At 47.5% G+C, this 17,322-nt stretch overlaps 2 protein-coding genes across 3 annotated transcripts; both read left to right on the top strand.

Annotated features, from left to right (window-relative positions):
- The first annotated feature begins 205 nt into the window (after window positions 1-205).
- TM2D3 (TM2 domain containing 3) lies at window positions 206-4,774 on the top strand. Of its 2 annotated transcripts, XM_084268234.1 has the most exons (6): window positions 206-296; window positions 1,216-1,314; window positions 2,107-2,264; window positions 2,806-2,980; window positions 3,549-3,624; window positions 4,428-4,774. In XM_084268234.1, exons 1-6 carry the CDS (start codon window positions 209-211, stop codon window positions 4,591-4,593), a joined length of 762 nt encoding a protein of 253 aa, XP_084124360.1. In that variant the 5' UTR covers window positions 206-208; the 3' UTR covers window positions 4,594-4,774. The 2 variants fall into 2 exon arrangements, with proteins under 2 accessions (XP_084124360.1, XP_084124361.1); XM_084268235.1 differs by lacking the exon at window positions 3,549-3,624.
- Window positions 4,775-5,604: 830 nt separating this feature from the next.
- MAPDA (N6-Methyl-AMP deaminase) lies at window positions 5,605-14,520 on the top strand. Its single transcript, XM_084268140.1, has 10 exons — window positions 5,605-5,686; window positions 7,131-7,261; window positions 7,815-7,875; window positions 8,230-8,317; window positions 8,878-8,959; window positions 9,726-9,852; window positions 10,541-10,621; window positions 11,569-11,707; window positions 12,198-12,298; window positions 13,631-14,520. Exons 1-10 carry the CDS (start codon window positions 5,627-5,629, stop codon window positions 13,820-13,822), a joined length of 1,062 nt encoding a protein of 353 aa, XP_084124266.1. The 5' UTR covers window positions 5,605-5,626; the 3' UTR covers window positions 13,823-14,520.
- The last annotated feature ends 2,802 nt before the right edge of the window (window positions 14,521-17,322 follow it).

Below are 17,322 nucleotides of genomic sequence, written 5' to 3'. Positions count from 1 at the left end.
GAAGGGCAGGAGTGAGGCGCCGCAGCGGCGCTGGGGACGTCGGTGCAGGGAAACGCCAGCAGTACCGATTGCGGGTGTCTGGGGAGCGGCGCGCCGGGCGGGGCGGGCCCACCAGGCGCCCGTGCCCGGCCCCGCCCCTGCCGTGTCTCGGCTCCCCCCACCGGGCGGGCCCCGCCCCTGGCCGGCAGCGGCGCAGCCGGCAGGCAAGATGGCGGCGCTGGCGGGGCTGTGCGCCCTGCGGAGGCTCTGCGGATTCGCGCTCTTCCTCTCGCAGCTCTACGTCCTCTCCGGCCGCGGTGAGTGCGGCCGCCGCCGCTTTGCCCGGCGTCCCTGAGGCCGGGTCGGGGCCGGTGGGTTGGGAGAAGGAGCGAGGGTCGGGAGACGTGTTTATGGCTCCGGCCGAGCGGGAGAGGCCCGGCAGCGCCTCAGCGCGTCGCCTGCGGCTGGCAGCCGTTTTCCCGGGCCGGGGGCTCAGCGCGGCCCTAGCGAGTCCGGTGGCCGTGGCCTCCGGTTGTTGGAGGAGCGTAGGGGCTTCCCTGGCCAGGGGGAGCCGAGTGCTTCGGGCGGGGCTGGTGCCCGGGACGAGCTGCTCGGTGTTCGGGCCGGGCCCCTCTCACGGCTCCGCCGCGCCGGGCTCGCCGGGCCTCCTCTGGTGGGGCTCTCGTGGGGCACCCTGCGCGATCCGGGAGGGAACGGCCGGGGCTGGTGGGCAGCGTGACGGGCCCGTGGTGGCGCTGCCCCCCGCGGCGGCCCGATCCTGCTGCGGGGGCGTGCGCGCTGCCGTCCCCGAGCCCTCGGCACCGTGGCAGCCCTGAAGGGCGGGCGCCTCGGCACCGTGGCAGCCTTGAAGGGCAGGCGCGGCGCTGCTCGGGCGTTCGATGGAAGGCAACGGCGCTGCCCGGTCAGAGGGCTGCACTGGGCAGCACCCGCTGCGCAGGTCCTCTGCTTTCAGAGCAGCGGTTCCATGGGGAAGCGTCGGAAGAGGAAGCTGAATCGAAATGAACACGGATTCGTGTTGGAAGGAACGATTCTGTTCTAGCGCTCCCTTTAATGGTTAACGGAGATGAGTTACTATTCATGGGACAGAAAAAGAGATTTGTTTAGTCTCATTACGCTTTCCATTTGCAGTTTCATGTCAGTGTGCTGGAACCAAACTGGGTTTAAAGGTGGATTTTATCCCAGAAACGTCACTCTCTCCTCTTTGTTTTCTTGCAGAGGGATCTTTGATGACCACAAAGCATTCGCAGCCGCAGTCAACATTTGCAAAAAGCCTCACATCAACAAGTACAAATACTCCCTATTTTAGAGTAGCAGGTACAGTATTGTGTTGCTTCTTCTATAAGCCTGTTACCTCAGTGACTTGAGCTATTGCATTATGACTTAGAAACCTGTACATGCTTCCCCGGTGGTACAAGACAGCATGGTATAACACATGCCCTTTGCAGTTTGGATCATATCAGTGGAAAATGGGTCCATGTCAGGTCTTACAACCTAAAAGTGACTAGTTGAGCTACCAATGTGATTCATATGGTTTATAGTGTTTCGGATAGTGGAAGCTCTTGAAAGACTCCAGCATTCTGCAAGAATTTGTTGCTGTTCTTTGTCTAGCAGAAACAGAGTTTTTGCAGCTCTCTAAGGGGTGCATCAGGATTGATCAGCTGTTCTTGCTAGTGAGGTAAAAGGTGATTCTCAGCACATGCAAACTGCAAATGCCCGAGCTAGCTGCAAACTGAATTAGACCTGAGCTGAAAGTAGGTTACATGTGTCAGCCTGCTTCTGTACCTAAGCTGATTACTTCTGTGGAGAAATACTGGCTGAGGATGATCCCTGCTGAGCGCTGATCTAGTGCTGTGCTGGAGGGTGCAGCTGTGCTCTTCTGTGTGGAGCTTCTGCAAGGTCCCTGCAGGGAGCCCAGCTTGGTTGGGCAGCTCACCTGGCCAGTGCACTTTTACTGTGCTCTTCACCCTCTGAAGCCCCTTATAGGGTGTTGATGCACATGTGTGTGTGTACATATAAAAGGAAATGCATGTGTGTGTGTATGTATACTTCAGAGTAGATAGCCTTTAAAACTTGCTTTCTCAATTTTATTCGCGTTTCCCCTTTCAGAAAGTACAGAAATCCCTTCGTACGTGACGAAGTGCCCGAGCAACGGGCTCTGCAGTAGGTTGCCACCAGACTGTATGACATGTAACACAAACTACTCCTGCATATATGGGAAGCCGGCCACTTTTGATTGCAAAGTCAGGCCACACGTTCATTGTGTTGTAAGTACTTGTTACTTTTAAACCCATCTTTAAGTCCATTAATTACACTATAGCACCTTGTCATAAATGCAAAAAAATATAAAATATTTCCAGGTTCTTCCATCAGTTGGTTTGGTATCTGTCATGGATTTAATCTGATTCAACTGTGGGCCGCTGCTGAAGAGGCAGACCTACCCCCTCCTGGGTTGCCTGCCTTGTGTTGGATCTGTCTGCTGTGCAGCCACGCAGCTGAGTTAGATCAGTTTGTTGGCAATCAAAATGGAACCGCTGTGAGAGTGGGGAGGCTGAATGTCTGTCAGAGCTGCAGGCTGGTTGTACAGGTCAGGCTGAATGAGCCCTCTGCTTGGCCTTAGACTGGAGGAAGCAGTAACATCAAACTGTGCTTTAGTAACTCTTGGTCAGTTGCTGGTGTTCATTTTTACGCTGTGCTGGGCGACGGAGAGGTAGCAGTTGTTGTTTACCCCACACATAGAAATCAGTACTGCACGCCACACGTTCCCTCCATTGCTGGTGAAGTGATAATGCTGCTGTCCTTTTGTAGGATCAGAATAACCACGAGCAGGAGAACTTTACCATTAACATGACGTGCCAGTTTTGCTGGCAGCTTGCAACAACTGACTATGTGTGCACCAATTCCACAAGCTGCATGACGGTCTCTTGTCCGCGACAGCGCTACAACGCCACCTGCACCGTGCGGGATCACATCCATTGCCTGGGTAAGGTGGGCTGACACACAGGCTGTGAGCAGGCTGAAGGGTTTCTTAGCAGCTTGTGTAATGGGTCAGCACGGCTGTTGTTTGTGTCCATCACAGTAACAGCCTTGCACCTTGATTATTGGATTTTTTATACTTACATTTTAATTTTAAAGCATCATAGTGACACAGAACAGTAAACACTGGTTCTTAATACTGCTGCCTACCTTCCCATGGGAAGAAATAGTTCTGGTTTGGTTTCATCAGCTTCTGGGAATTAAGCTCATTTGGACACCACTAACGGAATCGATAGCTGAGTAGGATAAGTAAAAATCCTCATGCAGGTTTCACCCAGTTAGTTTAATTCCCCCCTTACTTGTTCAGTGACCTGCATGTTTTCTGATGGGGGACAGGTTGAGGAGCTGAGGACTGTAGAACAGACCTGAGCTCTTGCCTTGACAGTGTTTGTTGCCATGAGTGGCAACCCAGTTAGAGCTTGCTAGAAAAATACAGTGTAGCCTTGCTTGCCATGTCCTTACTCCCTTGGTGCTCTGTGTTTGTTACATTGTTGTGAATGTTTGCTGATGTTTAGGTAATCGGGTCTTTCCTAAGATGCTCTATTGCAACTGGACTGGAGGTTATAAGTGGTCTACTGCCTTGGCACTAAGGTACATGTGAATTATTAGATGATGTCAATCTAAAATAGATACCATTATTAGAAATAGATTATTTTCAGTTTGTGGGGTTTTGCTTGGTATTTTTAATGGTGTGCTGAGTAACCGATAGTTCATCTAGTCTAGCTTAGACTTCAGAGGCAGAGGATGCTTGTAGGTTTTGTGTGCAGCAATGGTGGCAGTCGTCAGTAAATAGAGTTTGGGAGAAAGCATTTACCCTATTTCTGCAGTGGTCATGCTCTGTAACAGCTGGAAATGCCTTAAGAAATGTTAAATTATTACTGAAGAGACCAGCGTAGCAGTATCTGAGAAGCCATTTAGGTTATTTTTGGGATATGAAGCCATTAGAGCTCTATTCCTGGAGCCGCAGATCCAATAATACTGGTTTAAGGGAGCGACCTGACACTTCCCTTCGTGGCAGAAGTTGCTCTCTCTCTCTTACTGCTGCGTGGGGCTGAATACAGCCTTCAGGGATGATCTTTGGCTTGTTTGGGGGGTGGATGAGGGGGTGTAGCATCTGCTGGCTTCAAAAGGTCAGGGGGACACACATTTCTATGCCAGAGAGTTTTGGGGTTTGTTGTTTGTCATGAGTGAAAAACTGTCAGATGTGTGGGCAGTGTTAACTAGCCAAGAACTAGTGCTGTTTCGCTCTCAGCCAATGCCCCAGCCAGAGCTTCTTGTACAAAAAATGTGTGGTTTCTTGAATGTTCTAGGGAAGTGAAGGTGTGTCAGCAGGATCTATGGATGCTCAAGCTGAGTTCATCTAAATTTAATAATGAACTGTGATTTTCTTGTAGTATCACCCTTGGGGGATTTGGTGCTGACCGTTTCTACTTGGGCCAGTGGCGAGAAGGTCTGGGGAAGCTCTTCAGCTTTGGTGGGCTGGGAATATGGACGCTGATTGATGTGCTGCTGATCGGCGTGGGCTACGTGGGACCTGCTGATGGTTCTCTTTATATCTGAATGTGGGTGCACCGTGTTTCAGAGAGGAGTAACTGCTTGGAAAGGGTTCTGAATAAAAGGGGGTAGAGCTTTGAGCTGTTAAGGTAGAATGAAGAACAAGTGTTCTTTCTGTGTGCATACATTTTAATGTACAGTATCTGTACGTAGTTTGCCTTCAACTAAGGTAAAATAAAAGAGTGGATCACTGAGTTAAGTTGAAATTCATTTTCTTTTGTCTGTGCACATGCTATTTTTTCATGAAAAAAGTTGAAGAGTGAACCTTCTGCGCTGTGCTTGAAGGGGGATGCCTTGTCCCAGGAGAGATGCAAGCTGACATGAATAGTGAGCCGTTTACTTCATCCTTGTGTGCTTAAGTTTAACCTTAAAGCTTACTTCCCTAAGTGTGTCAGTAATGTATTTCTTCTGTGTTTGTGGGATGTGAATTTATGTGCCTGAGTGACTGTGGCAGTATGTACATCTCCGGGCTGTAGCATGTTAATCGCGTTCATCTCTGGGTTAGGAGAGCGCAAGAGCCAATGCTTGTGCGGCGATGTGCTGGCTTGGAGGGGCAGGGGGGTAGAGTTAGATCGCAGTGACGCTGAAACCCAACCGGGAACTCCTGGCAACAGATTTCAGAATCGTTCCACAATGTCTTCACTGGGGCTGTGCTGGCCCTGCCTACACTGAGAGGTGCCATTTGTGTTGCTGGGCGGGGCGGCTTGCCCAGTGAATGCGCAAAAGCTGTCGGCGTGTAATCCGCGGGCGCGTTTATCCGCTTAGGGCCAGGGCCCGCGGCCGCGTAAGGGGCTGAGCGCCGCCCTCTCGGAGCGGAACCTCCCGTCAGCAAATAAACAGCTTGGAGCGTCCCGCCGCGCAGTGTGATTTGTGGCTTCTGCCGCGCCGGGGCGGGCGGCCAGAGGGGCCCCGGCCCTGGGCTGAGCGCGGCCGCCGGCCCGTGCCGGGGGCGGGGCGCGACCCGCGGGGCCGGGCTGGGGGCGGGGCCGCGGCCGTGACCCCGACCGCGGCCCCGCCCTCGGCCGGCACAGGCGCTGTCATGGCGGCGGAGCGGGACCAGGAGCGGGACCTGCGCTTCTACCGGCAGCTGCCCAAAGTGGTGAGCGCGGCGGCCGGGGCCCTGCCCGGTCCCTCAGGCGGCGGCGCCCCGGCTGCGGCGGGCGGGGGCTGCGGGGCCGGGGCGCGGCGGGCGGCGGTCCGGCCGGCCCGCGGGGTGCGTGCGAGGCGCGCTGGGGCGGCGGGTGCGTGCGTTCCCGCCGGCCGGGGCCCGGTTCGCGGTGTGTCACCTTCTCCCGGCCGAAAGAGCCGAGCGGGATCTTATTTTCCTTGGGCTTCGCGGCGGCCGGCGCTAGCCCGCGGGGCTGCTCTGATAACGCGCTCTTTTCCGCGCCCCGGAGGGTGTGCCGGCCCTCCGGCGCGTCCGGGCTATCGCTCGGTGCGCGCTCCTGCCCCCTTATCTCGCTTCCCTTCGGCGCTGCAAAGCCGCCGTCAGCGGAGAGCCTACGCAGTAAGTGCGGGGCGCTGCCGAACCGCACCCATCGCACCGCCTTCTGCTCTCCCGCGCCTTTGCGGGGCTTGCGTGCGGTGTCTGACTGCTTCTGTGAGGTGTTTCCCGTGTCAGGCTGCGGTAAGTAGTACGTACCCGGCTTGGTTTCCAGACGTGTTAAGTGCTGTAGCTCCCGGTATTCATTTGGAGTTGGGCACCTTCACCGTGTTCGATAATCTGACCCCTTTCTTCTGCTTGTGAGCTAAATCCTTTAATATAGGCACCTGGCACATCCTACCTCACACAGTTAGAGTAACTAGCGCTAGGAGGAGTTAGGATTTCAATCCTGTGCTTCCCCGTCAAAGGCTTGAAGGACTATTTCTCTGCTTTTTCTTCTCCCTGTGAGAGGGGATTCAAGGGGCAGGTAACAAAGCAGATCCATTTGGGTGAGTTGGGAGAGCCTGAGGCACCTGCTCATTAAGTCGGGAGCCCAGACGCCATAAGAAGGGGCAAAGGTGAAGTGAGGAGCAGAGCTGAGGAGCTCAGCTCGGGCCCCCAAAGGCAGCTGCCACCAGAGAGTCTGGGAGAGAGCAGCCTTCCGTGAAGGAGGGCGATGACTCCAGTTGCTGTCTTGCTGGATGTCTAGGGTGGGTTAATGCTTCAAAGAATGGAGACAGGAAAGGTGAGCAGATCTTCAGATGGTGCCACTTTCAAGCAGCGTATGCAGTGGGTGGGGAGGCAGTTCTGGGATCCTCGTTATGCTTTTCTTAGCGCTGAGCTGTTTGCCTCCCCGCACCCTGAGCGGCACCACTCCCACAGCTGGCTCAGAGCCCTGCCCCACGCTGGGGGCTCCCCCGTGCCAACCGTGGCCCACCAAGTGGGAAGGCACAGATAGGGCAGCCTCAGGTGAGCCGGTGCGTGCCAAGCCAAACACAGAGAGAGACGGTATCTCATCGTCTGACTCGGAGCAGAAAGGTAAGGGGGGACACAAGGGCAGCCATGCGAGCAGGATGCGGGAGCCGCCCTGCACACAGATCCATGAGACTTGCTTTTCTAGGAACTTCATGCTCATTTGAACGGCTGTATCAGTTCTGCCACTATGAAGAAATTAATGGCCCAGAAGCCATACCTCCAGATCCAGAATGGGATGACTGTGATTGACAAAGGAAAGAAAAGATCCTTAGATGAGTGAGTATACAGGGGGTGTGAGATGAATGTTTACTGAGTGCCTTTTAACCAGCTTCAAAGCAGAGAAATAGGTGGCCTTACACAATGTCAGCAGGAAATACACTTTCAGGTTGTGATTACGCTACAAGGGGTTAGATGTTTTGCTAGCTGCATCTACAGAGTAACTCCTTAGATGTTTGCAGACTAAATGGAAATCTCACGTTGGTTCATTCCCTTTTTTAAAGGCTGGAATGTTTTCACTTGTAGTGGATGTTCTTCAGGGAAGATTGACTCGTATGGTTTCCTGTTTGGAAACTGCCTGTTTTCCTTTGTGCTTCAAAAAGCTTTGTGATGATGATGATAATAAAAGTAATAATAATTATTATTTGTGTTGCAAACATGTTGTTAGCACCTGAAATCAGAATGGCCATTCAGATGGTCTGTGTACTTTAAGCTACAAGGGACGTAATCAAGCGTAGCGACTACGTGTGTCCAAAGTGCAGGTTTCTTGGTTTCAGATGCTCGTTTTACTACTCAGCGTTTGCCCAATTCATTTTTTAACTTTTTATTTCAGATGTTTCCAGATGTTTCAGCTCATCTATCAGATTACCACTAGGACAGAAGATATTTTACTGGTAAATGAATTAAAAAGGTCACTTCAGACAAGCAAGCAGCACTCGCAGCCTCTTATACTTGTGGCAAGGAAGGGTGCCTGTGAAAGGGGTTATGACTCCACCAGCTGGGGGGTATCCTCACTCCAACAAGGAAATTCTCATTTCTCCCAACTGTCTCCAGTGTCTCTGAGGGAACGGAAGGCACCCTCCGTGGGGCAGTACTTCCAGAGATATGGAGCACCTTAAAGCCATGTAGGGCCTGAAAATTTTGCCAGTGTTTCACACCAAAAAATCCCTGGGTCTCATAGTTGCAAAGTACAGTACAGCCATGTAAATACTGGTTTCATCATGCTGGATACACTCTTTCTTACCCAGATAACTAAAGATGTTATTAAAGAATTTGCTGATGATGGTGTCAAGTATCTGGAATTGAGAAGCACTCCTAGAGAAGAAAAGTCCACAGGTACAGTCTGTTCTGGTTTTTAATTTGTAAGCCTGATGTGCTATAAAACTTAGTGAAGAATTAGGTTAATAACAAGTAAAGTCAAATTTAATTGGTTCAATAAAAATACACTTGAAATATAAAAGCAAAGATTTAACCATGTAAAAGCACGCCACTGTGCTACTAGATTTTTGAGGACAAAAGCACATCGGTCATAACTCTACTCCCCAGGAATTTGGGTTATTTGCTTTAGTATGACATCTGAGTCATATTTTTTAATAGCTGATATATTTTCTTTTTGTTACTGCATTTTTATTTCCCTTTACCTGTAGTTTACTAGAAGCACATAAAAGAAGTCTTGTTGCTACTCTCTGCTTCCCACGAAGTTATTTCCTGCCTAGGAGGAGGCTTAGTTCAAATGTACACTTCCAAGTAAAGCTGCCTTTTTAACCAGAATTAGAACTATAGAGATTAGGAGATTATGGACTGAAATCAAAGGTGCAGAATGAAATTTAGGAGGCTAGGAGAGCTGGTTCTGCAATATAATAAAATTAATTCCAAACATCTGCATGTGTTTGTAGGTATGACCAAAAGGATGTATGTCGAAACTGTGCTTGAGGGTATAAAGCAGTGTAAAGAAGAAGGCTTGGATATAGATGTAAGGTAAATAAAGCACGTGGAGTACCTCTGTTTCAAGGTTCTGATCAGTCTGACACTCAGTCGGGGTTTGCAGAGAGGTTGAAAGCATCACTGTAGGAAAGGAAACTGTGCTTACGCTAGGATACACAGCATGGAAACAGGTCATCATATGGAAACCTGGATTTGCATCTCCCTTTTTACTGAGAGAGAACAAATCTGGGTAAAGCTTTTCAGCTCTAAGGCTGCCTGTTCTCTGAACAGCTTCAGGAAAAGCAGTGGTTTGATGGCAGTAGCATTAAAGACTCGATTTCACAGCCTAGATGGGTTGCACAGGTTTTGCTCGATTAGCTGCACAGCCACGTGCTCTGAAGGAGAGGGAGTCCTGGCCACCAGGCGAGGTTCAGAAGGTGCCCGTGGTTGCCTGGAGGCAGCCTGCTCACCTGTCTTACACCTCAGGATAGCAGCCCTCCCTAGGTTTACTCGTGGGAGCTGAGGAATTGTCATTGTTCGTGTGCACAGCTCGGGAGAGGTCGCTCGCCCGACAGCGCAGGCAGCAAAGGGGTGGTGTATTGTTCCCTGCCCTCCCTCTCGCCTGGCTGTTGCTCCTCAGGCTCACCTCATCATCCCATCAGTGTCCCACTGCACTGTCCCACCTTCACCAGTCCCCTACACAAAATCTCTTTATACTCAGCCATGAAGGATGTGAAGTGCCATTTTTGTTGGCATCAGCTTGGTTGGTCTCCTGATACCACAGCTTGTCTTTAACTTACTGTGTGCCTGTCTACTCCAGGTTGTTGATAGCAATAAATAGAAGAGGTGGCCCAACAGTTGCAAAGCAGACTGTTAAACTTGCTGAAGAGTTCCTCCTTTCCACTGATGGCGTTGTGGTAGGACTCGACCTCAGTGGTGACCCCACCGTAAGTTTTTGGGTTATTGTGGTCTGTAGCTAAGAGGGCTGTATCATGTGTGTAAGGGGGTCTCCTCATACCCTGTTCTTGCTAGGTTTTGTACAATGTTTGTTGCTACTTTGAATGGGTTGCTCTTAATCTTGGCACCGGGCTAATCTGGTTGCCCTGGGGGATGGATGCTGTAAGGAGGAACCGGGAGATCAGTATGTGACACTGCAAAAGGAGCCGGGGAGAAGTAGCGTGGGTCTGGGGAGCTTCAGTTACTGCACTGCCCTGGGCAGACTGGCTGCACTGTGGCAAGTGAAATAGCACTGCAGGGTGACTCTAGGTTAAATTCTAGACACAACAAATGCTTAATGTGTATTGAGGAAGCAAAACATGTTTGAGGATGGCTTGATGGCCAAGTTGAAATGAACCAGCTCCATATGACAGCTGTAGAAAAGACATTAAAATAAACAGCTGGGATGTCAGTGTTGAGCATCACCTGAACCACCCACATCTGAGCAATGTGCATAAGCTGTGCCCATGTGGCAGAACGTTCTGTGGCTGCTGCAATCGCTCAGAACTGAGCAATGGGGAAAGAAAAGCAGTGGAACTGTATCTGAATCAAGTATTCGGGCACTGCTGGACTTAATTCCTGTACGAGGAGGGGTTTGTAAAACAGGCTGTAGAATGGTGATGTGTTTCTGTCTGCAAGGCAGGGCATGGTCAAGATTTTTTGGAACCACTCTCGGAAGCCAAGAAAGCAGGTCTAAAGCTGGCACTGCATCTCTCAGAGGTAAACACTGTCTTTATTTTGGCCATTTTCTGTAGCTCCCATCTTATAAAAGCCTAGATGGAAGTAAAGCTTCTGCGCATTTTGAACTTCTGAGGCCAAAGTTGTGATAGTTTAGGGCATGTTGACAAGAGAGAAGAAAACAAGGAGAAATTTTCAACACTGTTCTTACTATACTCTGTCTGGGGGGGTTCAGTGTGAAATTGAAAATTAGTAATGTTCCAAGAGATCCACCATTTTTTCCTGGTATTTTATCAGGAGTCGTGTGTAGCAAAACTCGTGTACTTCCCTGAGTAGCTCTGTCAGCTCTCCTTGTATCAATAGAGAGAGTTGGGCTTCATACAGTCTGTTGAACTGGTGGCTGAAGATGACAAGTCTGATCAACACTGAAAATATTTTCATTTCTTGAGGAGATGAAGCATGATACATGGTGTCACAGGCCTTTTCACACTTGCTTCTGTCACTAAGGAGGCTTTCACAGATCGATCTTGCACGCTTCTCGAAAGATTTATTTCTTAATGTCTCACTGATCTTTTTGGTTTGGTGTTTTATTTGTTTTGGTTTGTTTGCTTGGTTAGTTTGGCCTCTTGCAGTTCTTCATGCACCATTTTTTAAAAATCCCTGCAAAAGCCAGGCATTACAGGACCGGATAGTTGTGTACACAAAGCTGATCTGAGGCCTCCAGCTGGAAGTGCTCAGAACTGCAAGCAGCAAAGGTCTGGTTTTGCGTACCAGTTTGGGGTTAAGGCTTCTTTGGTTTATAATTCCAAGTTGAGAGTCACTTTGATGTGCTACTTCTGTCCTTACAGGGTAGTAATGCAGATATTTAGTCTCAGTAATGCTTTCTTTTAGATAAAAGATGCTGTGAAAACAGAACTTGAAGTCTGTTGTAATTATTTAATGTGCTGGTTTATGCTGCCTTGACAAAATGTAAAACACATCCTGTCTAGATTCCAAATCAAGAAGAGGAGACCAAAATTCTCCTGGGCCTGCCTCCTGACAGAATTGGACATGGAACATTTCTCAACGCTGCAACAGCAGGTTCCAAAGAGCTGGTGCCGCTTGTTCGGGAGAACCATATCCCTATTGGTAAGAGAAAAGGCTGGACAGTTACGTGGCGATCTCCAGAGTATCGTACGTGCTGCTGATCTAGGAACCCTGATTTCTCTTTGGCCAGAGGTGACTTAGAGATGTGGCAGTGCATGTGAGAGCGTTGCTGTGAGGGTTCTCGGGTAACACGTCGATGTTCTTGATGTATTTGTGGCAGCAGACACCAGAGGACATCTCCAGTGAAGACAGAACTAAGTTGTAACTTTGAGTTTCTGAGCAAGGCTGTGTGGTGTTTCTGTCTGGCTTGCAAGGTCCCTGAATTTCATACCCAACCAGTAGTTAAGAAGAAATCGATTACCAAACTTAACTTAGAAGATCCCACCAAATGCTTGGAGCATGGAAAATCAAGGAAACAAGAAGAGCTGATTTTATTTTTCACTCAGGAACAGAAATAAGTCAATTAATGTGTCATAAACATATCTTCTGTTTCGAGAGATATCCTTGTTTCTTCTTTTTTTTTCCCCCTTAGAACTTTGCATGACATCAAACATCAAAACTCAGACAGTGCCTTCCTGTGACAAACACCACTTTGGGTACTGGTACAGCATGGGTCACCCTGCAGTGCTCTGTGTAAGTTGTTTCATTTTAACCATGTGTTTAGGCAAAGAGCCGAACGAGCGTGAAATAGAGAGGTAGATCTCCTTCTACGGGTAAGAGCTGACTTAGCAGCCATTTGTGGCCTTGCAGCAATAGGGAATCGTCATGGCCTGGTTGAGAAAAGCTTGTCATACCAATGGGAAACTTCAGTGTTTCTCTTGGTTTTATCATAAAGCCCTTTTTTCCCTGTATGGATAAGCTGAGCAGCCAAACGTGCAACGAGCTTCCTAACTACTGGCATACTGACACGTTTCTCTCAAGCACGCTGTCCCATGCTTTCATGTCAGCCTGTGCTTTTCTGGGTGTTTTATTGTGTTGGATCAGAGTTTTTGAGTTCTCTTGACAGTTAATTAAGATCCTTAAATGCTGAGGTACCAAGGGCTTTTGCTGGCATTGGCAGGATTTCACTGTCAGCTGTTGGTTTAACCCTTGTAATCTGTAGCACTGCCCCAGCCTGTGTGTATATATATTAGAGCATTGTGCTTACTCTTGACATCAGCCTCAGTTGTTTTCTGTATCAAGTATTTATTGCTGAGCTTAAACTCTGTTCTGTTGGGTGAAGAATAATTCATGGCTAGAGCTGATCTCTGACATTTTCAATTGTGAAGAGCCCAGCTAGCCAGGGATGTCAGTCAGAAAGCAGTTTACTCACAGAGGCCTGTGGAAACAGGAGCAGTGGCAGAAGGAGGTACTAGTTTCTTCAGTCTAACAGGATATAGTTAGCATGCTTCTCAGGGGGCACAGGCACCCCAGAGTTGCAGACGGGTAACCTCATTAAGTCCTAAATAACCCCAACTTGCTCTGATGAGGTGAAGAGTCTTGAGGTGGCTTTCAGTTGTGGTTTTGATGCTAGCCTAGTACTTCAGTCAGTAGCGAGAGGCTGTTCTGGTTGGCACTAAGTGGGGAGGGTGAGCCCGTTTGAAATGATGCTCTCCTGAAGATGGAGGGGCACAGTACGCTCTAGTCCCTGGATCTGAGGAAAGGGAAACGAGCAATAAGGAGACCTGCACACACTGACATGGCTTATACGTATGCAATGTAGCATTTTATAGCCAACTTTCTAGCAATTTGAATAGGAAATTTAATAGGAAATCCTATTTTCTTGATAAATTGTCCCATCACTTTAAGAAGTTTCCTTGTATGTTTGAATGTTTCTTGTATGTTTTGAGTGAAAATAGGACAACAGATGAAAGAATAAACTGTGAGGCAGCAAGATAAAACTGGTTCGGAATGTATAGAAAACAGCCTTTTTGATGTAGAGGAACTAATGTAAACTTCTTCTTTTTCCTTTCAATGTAACTCCAGACTGATGATAAAGGCGTCTTTGCAACAGATCTGTCACAAGAATACGAGCTGGTTGCAAAAACCTTTAATCTGACTCGATCACAGATGTGGGATCTTTCCTATGAATCGATCAACTATATCTTTGCTTCAAGCGTAGTACAATCAAAGCTCAGGGAACAGTGGTGTAAACTGAAGCCAACGTTGTTTGATTAACCAAACTGTTGCTCTGAACAGCTTGGGTGTATTAGCTTAGTTAATAAGCACTTTTGATGAAGTCCCTGGCTTTTTACAGACTTCAGGTTTATAAATCCAGCCCATAAACTGTGCCTGTGCAAAATGAAGAGGGCGGGAGTGCACCCTTTGGGAGCTGGGGCAGATGTTCTCCTGTAGTTGGGAAGGGCTCTCAACCACTGACTAAAATTCCTAATGTGTCGTGTGGCTTCTCTCAGTTATGCAACATTAAAAAACCAAATAATTAGTTGACATATGTTATCATACTGCAAACACTCAAGAGTCAGAGCAGCATGAAGGCGCAGCTGTGAGAGTTTCTAATGTCTCTGCTGGCAGCATTGACAAGCATTTGGTGTGTATGGTGTGTGTGTGTTTGGGTTTGTACTGATTTTAAACAGAAGTTTTGAGACATTGATGGAATGTGAAGACAGAAAAAACTCAGGGAGAATGAAGTATTTGTCCCAAAGGAAATAAGTATTGCAGCCATTTTTATTGGTGTACATGTGTGACTGAAGCCTGCTGTGGATTGTGCAGCTTGTGGGGTGGTGCCTACTGGCACACTCAGCACCGGTGGAATTCAGGCAAAGCGAAGGATCTTGAATGCATCAGCACACTGAGCTGTCTCCTAAAATGCTTTTTAGAATTGCTGTTTGTTCTTGAATAAAGGTAATAAAAACCTCTTCAACCTCTGTTTCTGCAAGTGTGTGCATACGAGCGTGCGAGATCTACAGAAGGGAAGCAGCTGTAACCTGCTGTGGGATGTGGGACGTGTGAGTCCCAGGAGCAACCTTCTGTCTGTGAGCAGCTCTGACTGAGGGTGCCCCTTGGTTCAGGCAGCAGCAGGGTTCACTCCCTCTGTCTCTATACAGGTGTATTTGGGTACTGAGATATCAAAATAGATAAGAACATACATATCCAACAGCATCAGGTACTAGACATTGCTAACCAGCGTAGGAGGTATCCAAGGAGAAGGTATTTCACACCTAGAATACTTTTACATTGGTTAAACAAGCAAACATTCTGGGCTCTGCAGGGGATACTGAATATAGAGTGATGCAGAAGCTGTTGGTGACTTTTGGTCATCTTTAATAAAAGGAGTGTAAAGTAAGGTGTTCAGGCTCTGAAGTGGCAAAAAATGTAAAGGGGGAAAAAAGGAGGCATGGGGGTGGGTGGAATGGGAGGGCAGGAAGAGGGTAGCAAAGGAATTGTTAACTCCGTGTGGCTACCTCAGGTTTCCACAGAATGTTTTTCAAGCATAAAACATTGCTTTTGGAGCTGGGGGAAACCTATGAAGCAGAACTGTGGTTCTGTATTTTCTCATCCAAACTAGGAATAAGACCTCATGCTGACTTATTTATAAACAGTGCTTGGAATTACTTTCCAAATAGTTTCACTAAGCAGGTGATGTTCTGTTGTTTGATCGTGTTCCATTGTCTCTTGCTGTTTGACCAAGGGTGTCTGCATTTTCTTTCTCCAAGAGCAATTACTCTAGTAAATGTATTCTTTTTCTTTTCTTACTGAAAAGCTCTCCAAAGACTGAACAGCTTTCTGGAATACTAGTTACCTATATCTTGGTCTGAGCATAAGCAGGCCTACACTGAAGTGCATTCTCTTATAAATTAAGTTTTATCATATTTTTATAGGTTATGGCCTTCTAATAACTCTTCAGTAACATAATATTTGGTTTATTAGCAAGGAAAAACTGTCTATTTCTTATTTACTAAAAAGACATCCTCAGTCTTCAAGTTGTCTGTCAAGTCTAACACTTTCTAAAGCAAAGTAAGACTTGCAAAGTTTGATTTTTAAGCTTTACATGTTAAATGTGGCATGAAGATGTATCAATTCAGAGAGCATAGCCCTGGTAAATGTTATTTTCAACTTCCTTTTTTACTTGCAAGCAACAGTGTCTTAGAGATTTTTAACATTACAGACAGATACATACAGCTCTCAGTATTTCCATTTAATTGACTTCTTTGTGTCTTCAAAATACAACCTTGCATCTGTTGTAGTACTGCCCCCTGCACAGCTTGGTACATGACAACACATATTTTACAGTTTTACAAGTTAAAAAAAACCCTTTCCTGATGCTTAAAGAAAAAGCAGTGTTCTGGCTATGTAGGGAAACAGTGCTGTTACAGGGAACTGGAGTTAGGGAATCGCTCTTCTCCAGACTGAGTACGTACCCTGCCACTCAGATGCTTGCAGATGCACTGCTGATTTAAAAGAAGGGCACCACTTTGTGTCTGACTACAGTACTTACAGTGTCTCCCCTGGTCAGGAGGTGATTGGATTCCATCTGGGTGGAGTAAATTTGGGCGGATCAAGACTGACACACAGAACCTGAGGAGTTCTCTGGATTCTCTACCTGTGCATTCCTGCAGTTACTCACACCACTGAAGTGTTATGCTTAGAGTGGAAATGGGAGTTGGAAAGGATGATGAATCATCATCTACTTAGAGCTTTGTTTGCAGAGTTCCCAAGCTGTACAGTGGAAGTTGAACCCCTACCTTCTGACTATGGCTTTTTCAGGAGTGTAAGTAGAACTGCACAAGTTCCTTCTTTAGCTTCAGGTAGGATTATAATTTGAAGTGCTTCTTGTTGAGCCTCCTTGTTCAATTCAGAATAAATAGTGAGAGAACCATTGTTTAGTTTATAATATTGTACAAAACCCACTGTGTCATACAGTCAGAGTGAAGCATCACTGAAGTAACCATCAGTAATGAGGAAGAGAACTTTTTTCTTCCTATCAACACCCCACACCCCCAAATACAGTGGAAATTCCAAGTAACGCTTTCCTCAATTTCATATGGTACATGACAAGGTTTAAGTAACTATTCAAGTGCAGCTCAGCTTATTTTTGATCTAGAAAAAAACAGATCTAGACCAACCAAGTTAATATTTGTGTTTATTTCCATGTGATTACATGAAATAACCCTTACAGAACTGTCTTCAATGCTCAGAGTCTTTCACATGACATGAAAATACACCCTTTGGTCCTACTAAACAATATTGTCTTTGGAGATATAGGCAAGCAGAGAGCAACTGCTCACTGCAGTGTACGATTCTCAGAATTCCTTTTCAGACAAGCACAGAGTGTCTTCAAAACCTCCATTAGGCTGGTAACATACCACAGCTTTTCATAATGCAGCCACTAAACTAAGTATTTACACACTGCTCTTCAGGATCATAGCTCTGCAAATAATATAGTGCCATGAATGATTTATATGCCTGTTTTCAACTGATACATTAAAAAATAATAATACAGATAAGGGCACTGCATTAGGTAAGTACATAAGGTGATTAAGAGACTGCAGCACCTCTCCTATGAGAGACCTGGTGACCTGGGGCTGTTTAGAGTGGAGAAGAGGCTCAGGGTGGGGGGAGTGGGGACAGATCTCATCACTGTTTTTAAACATCTCATGGGAAGGAGTAAAGATGGAGCTATGCTCTTCTCAGCAATACCCAGTAACAGGGAAAGGAGC

Source organism: Gallinula chloropus, assembly GCF_964237585.1.
Source record: "Gallinula chloropus genome assembly, chromosome: 9".
Taxonomy (NCBI): Eukaryota; Metazoa; Chordata; class Aves; order Gruiformes; family Rallidae; genus Gallinula; species Gallinula chloropus.
This window is presented reverse-complemented; position numbering and strand designations above follow the sequence as displayed.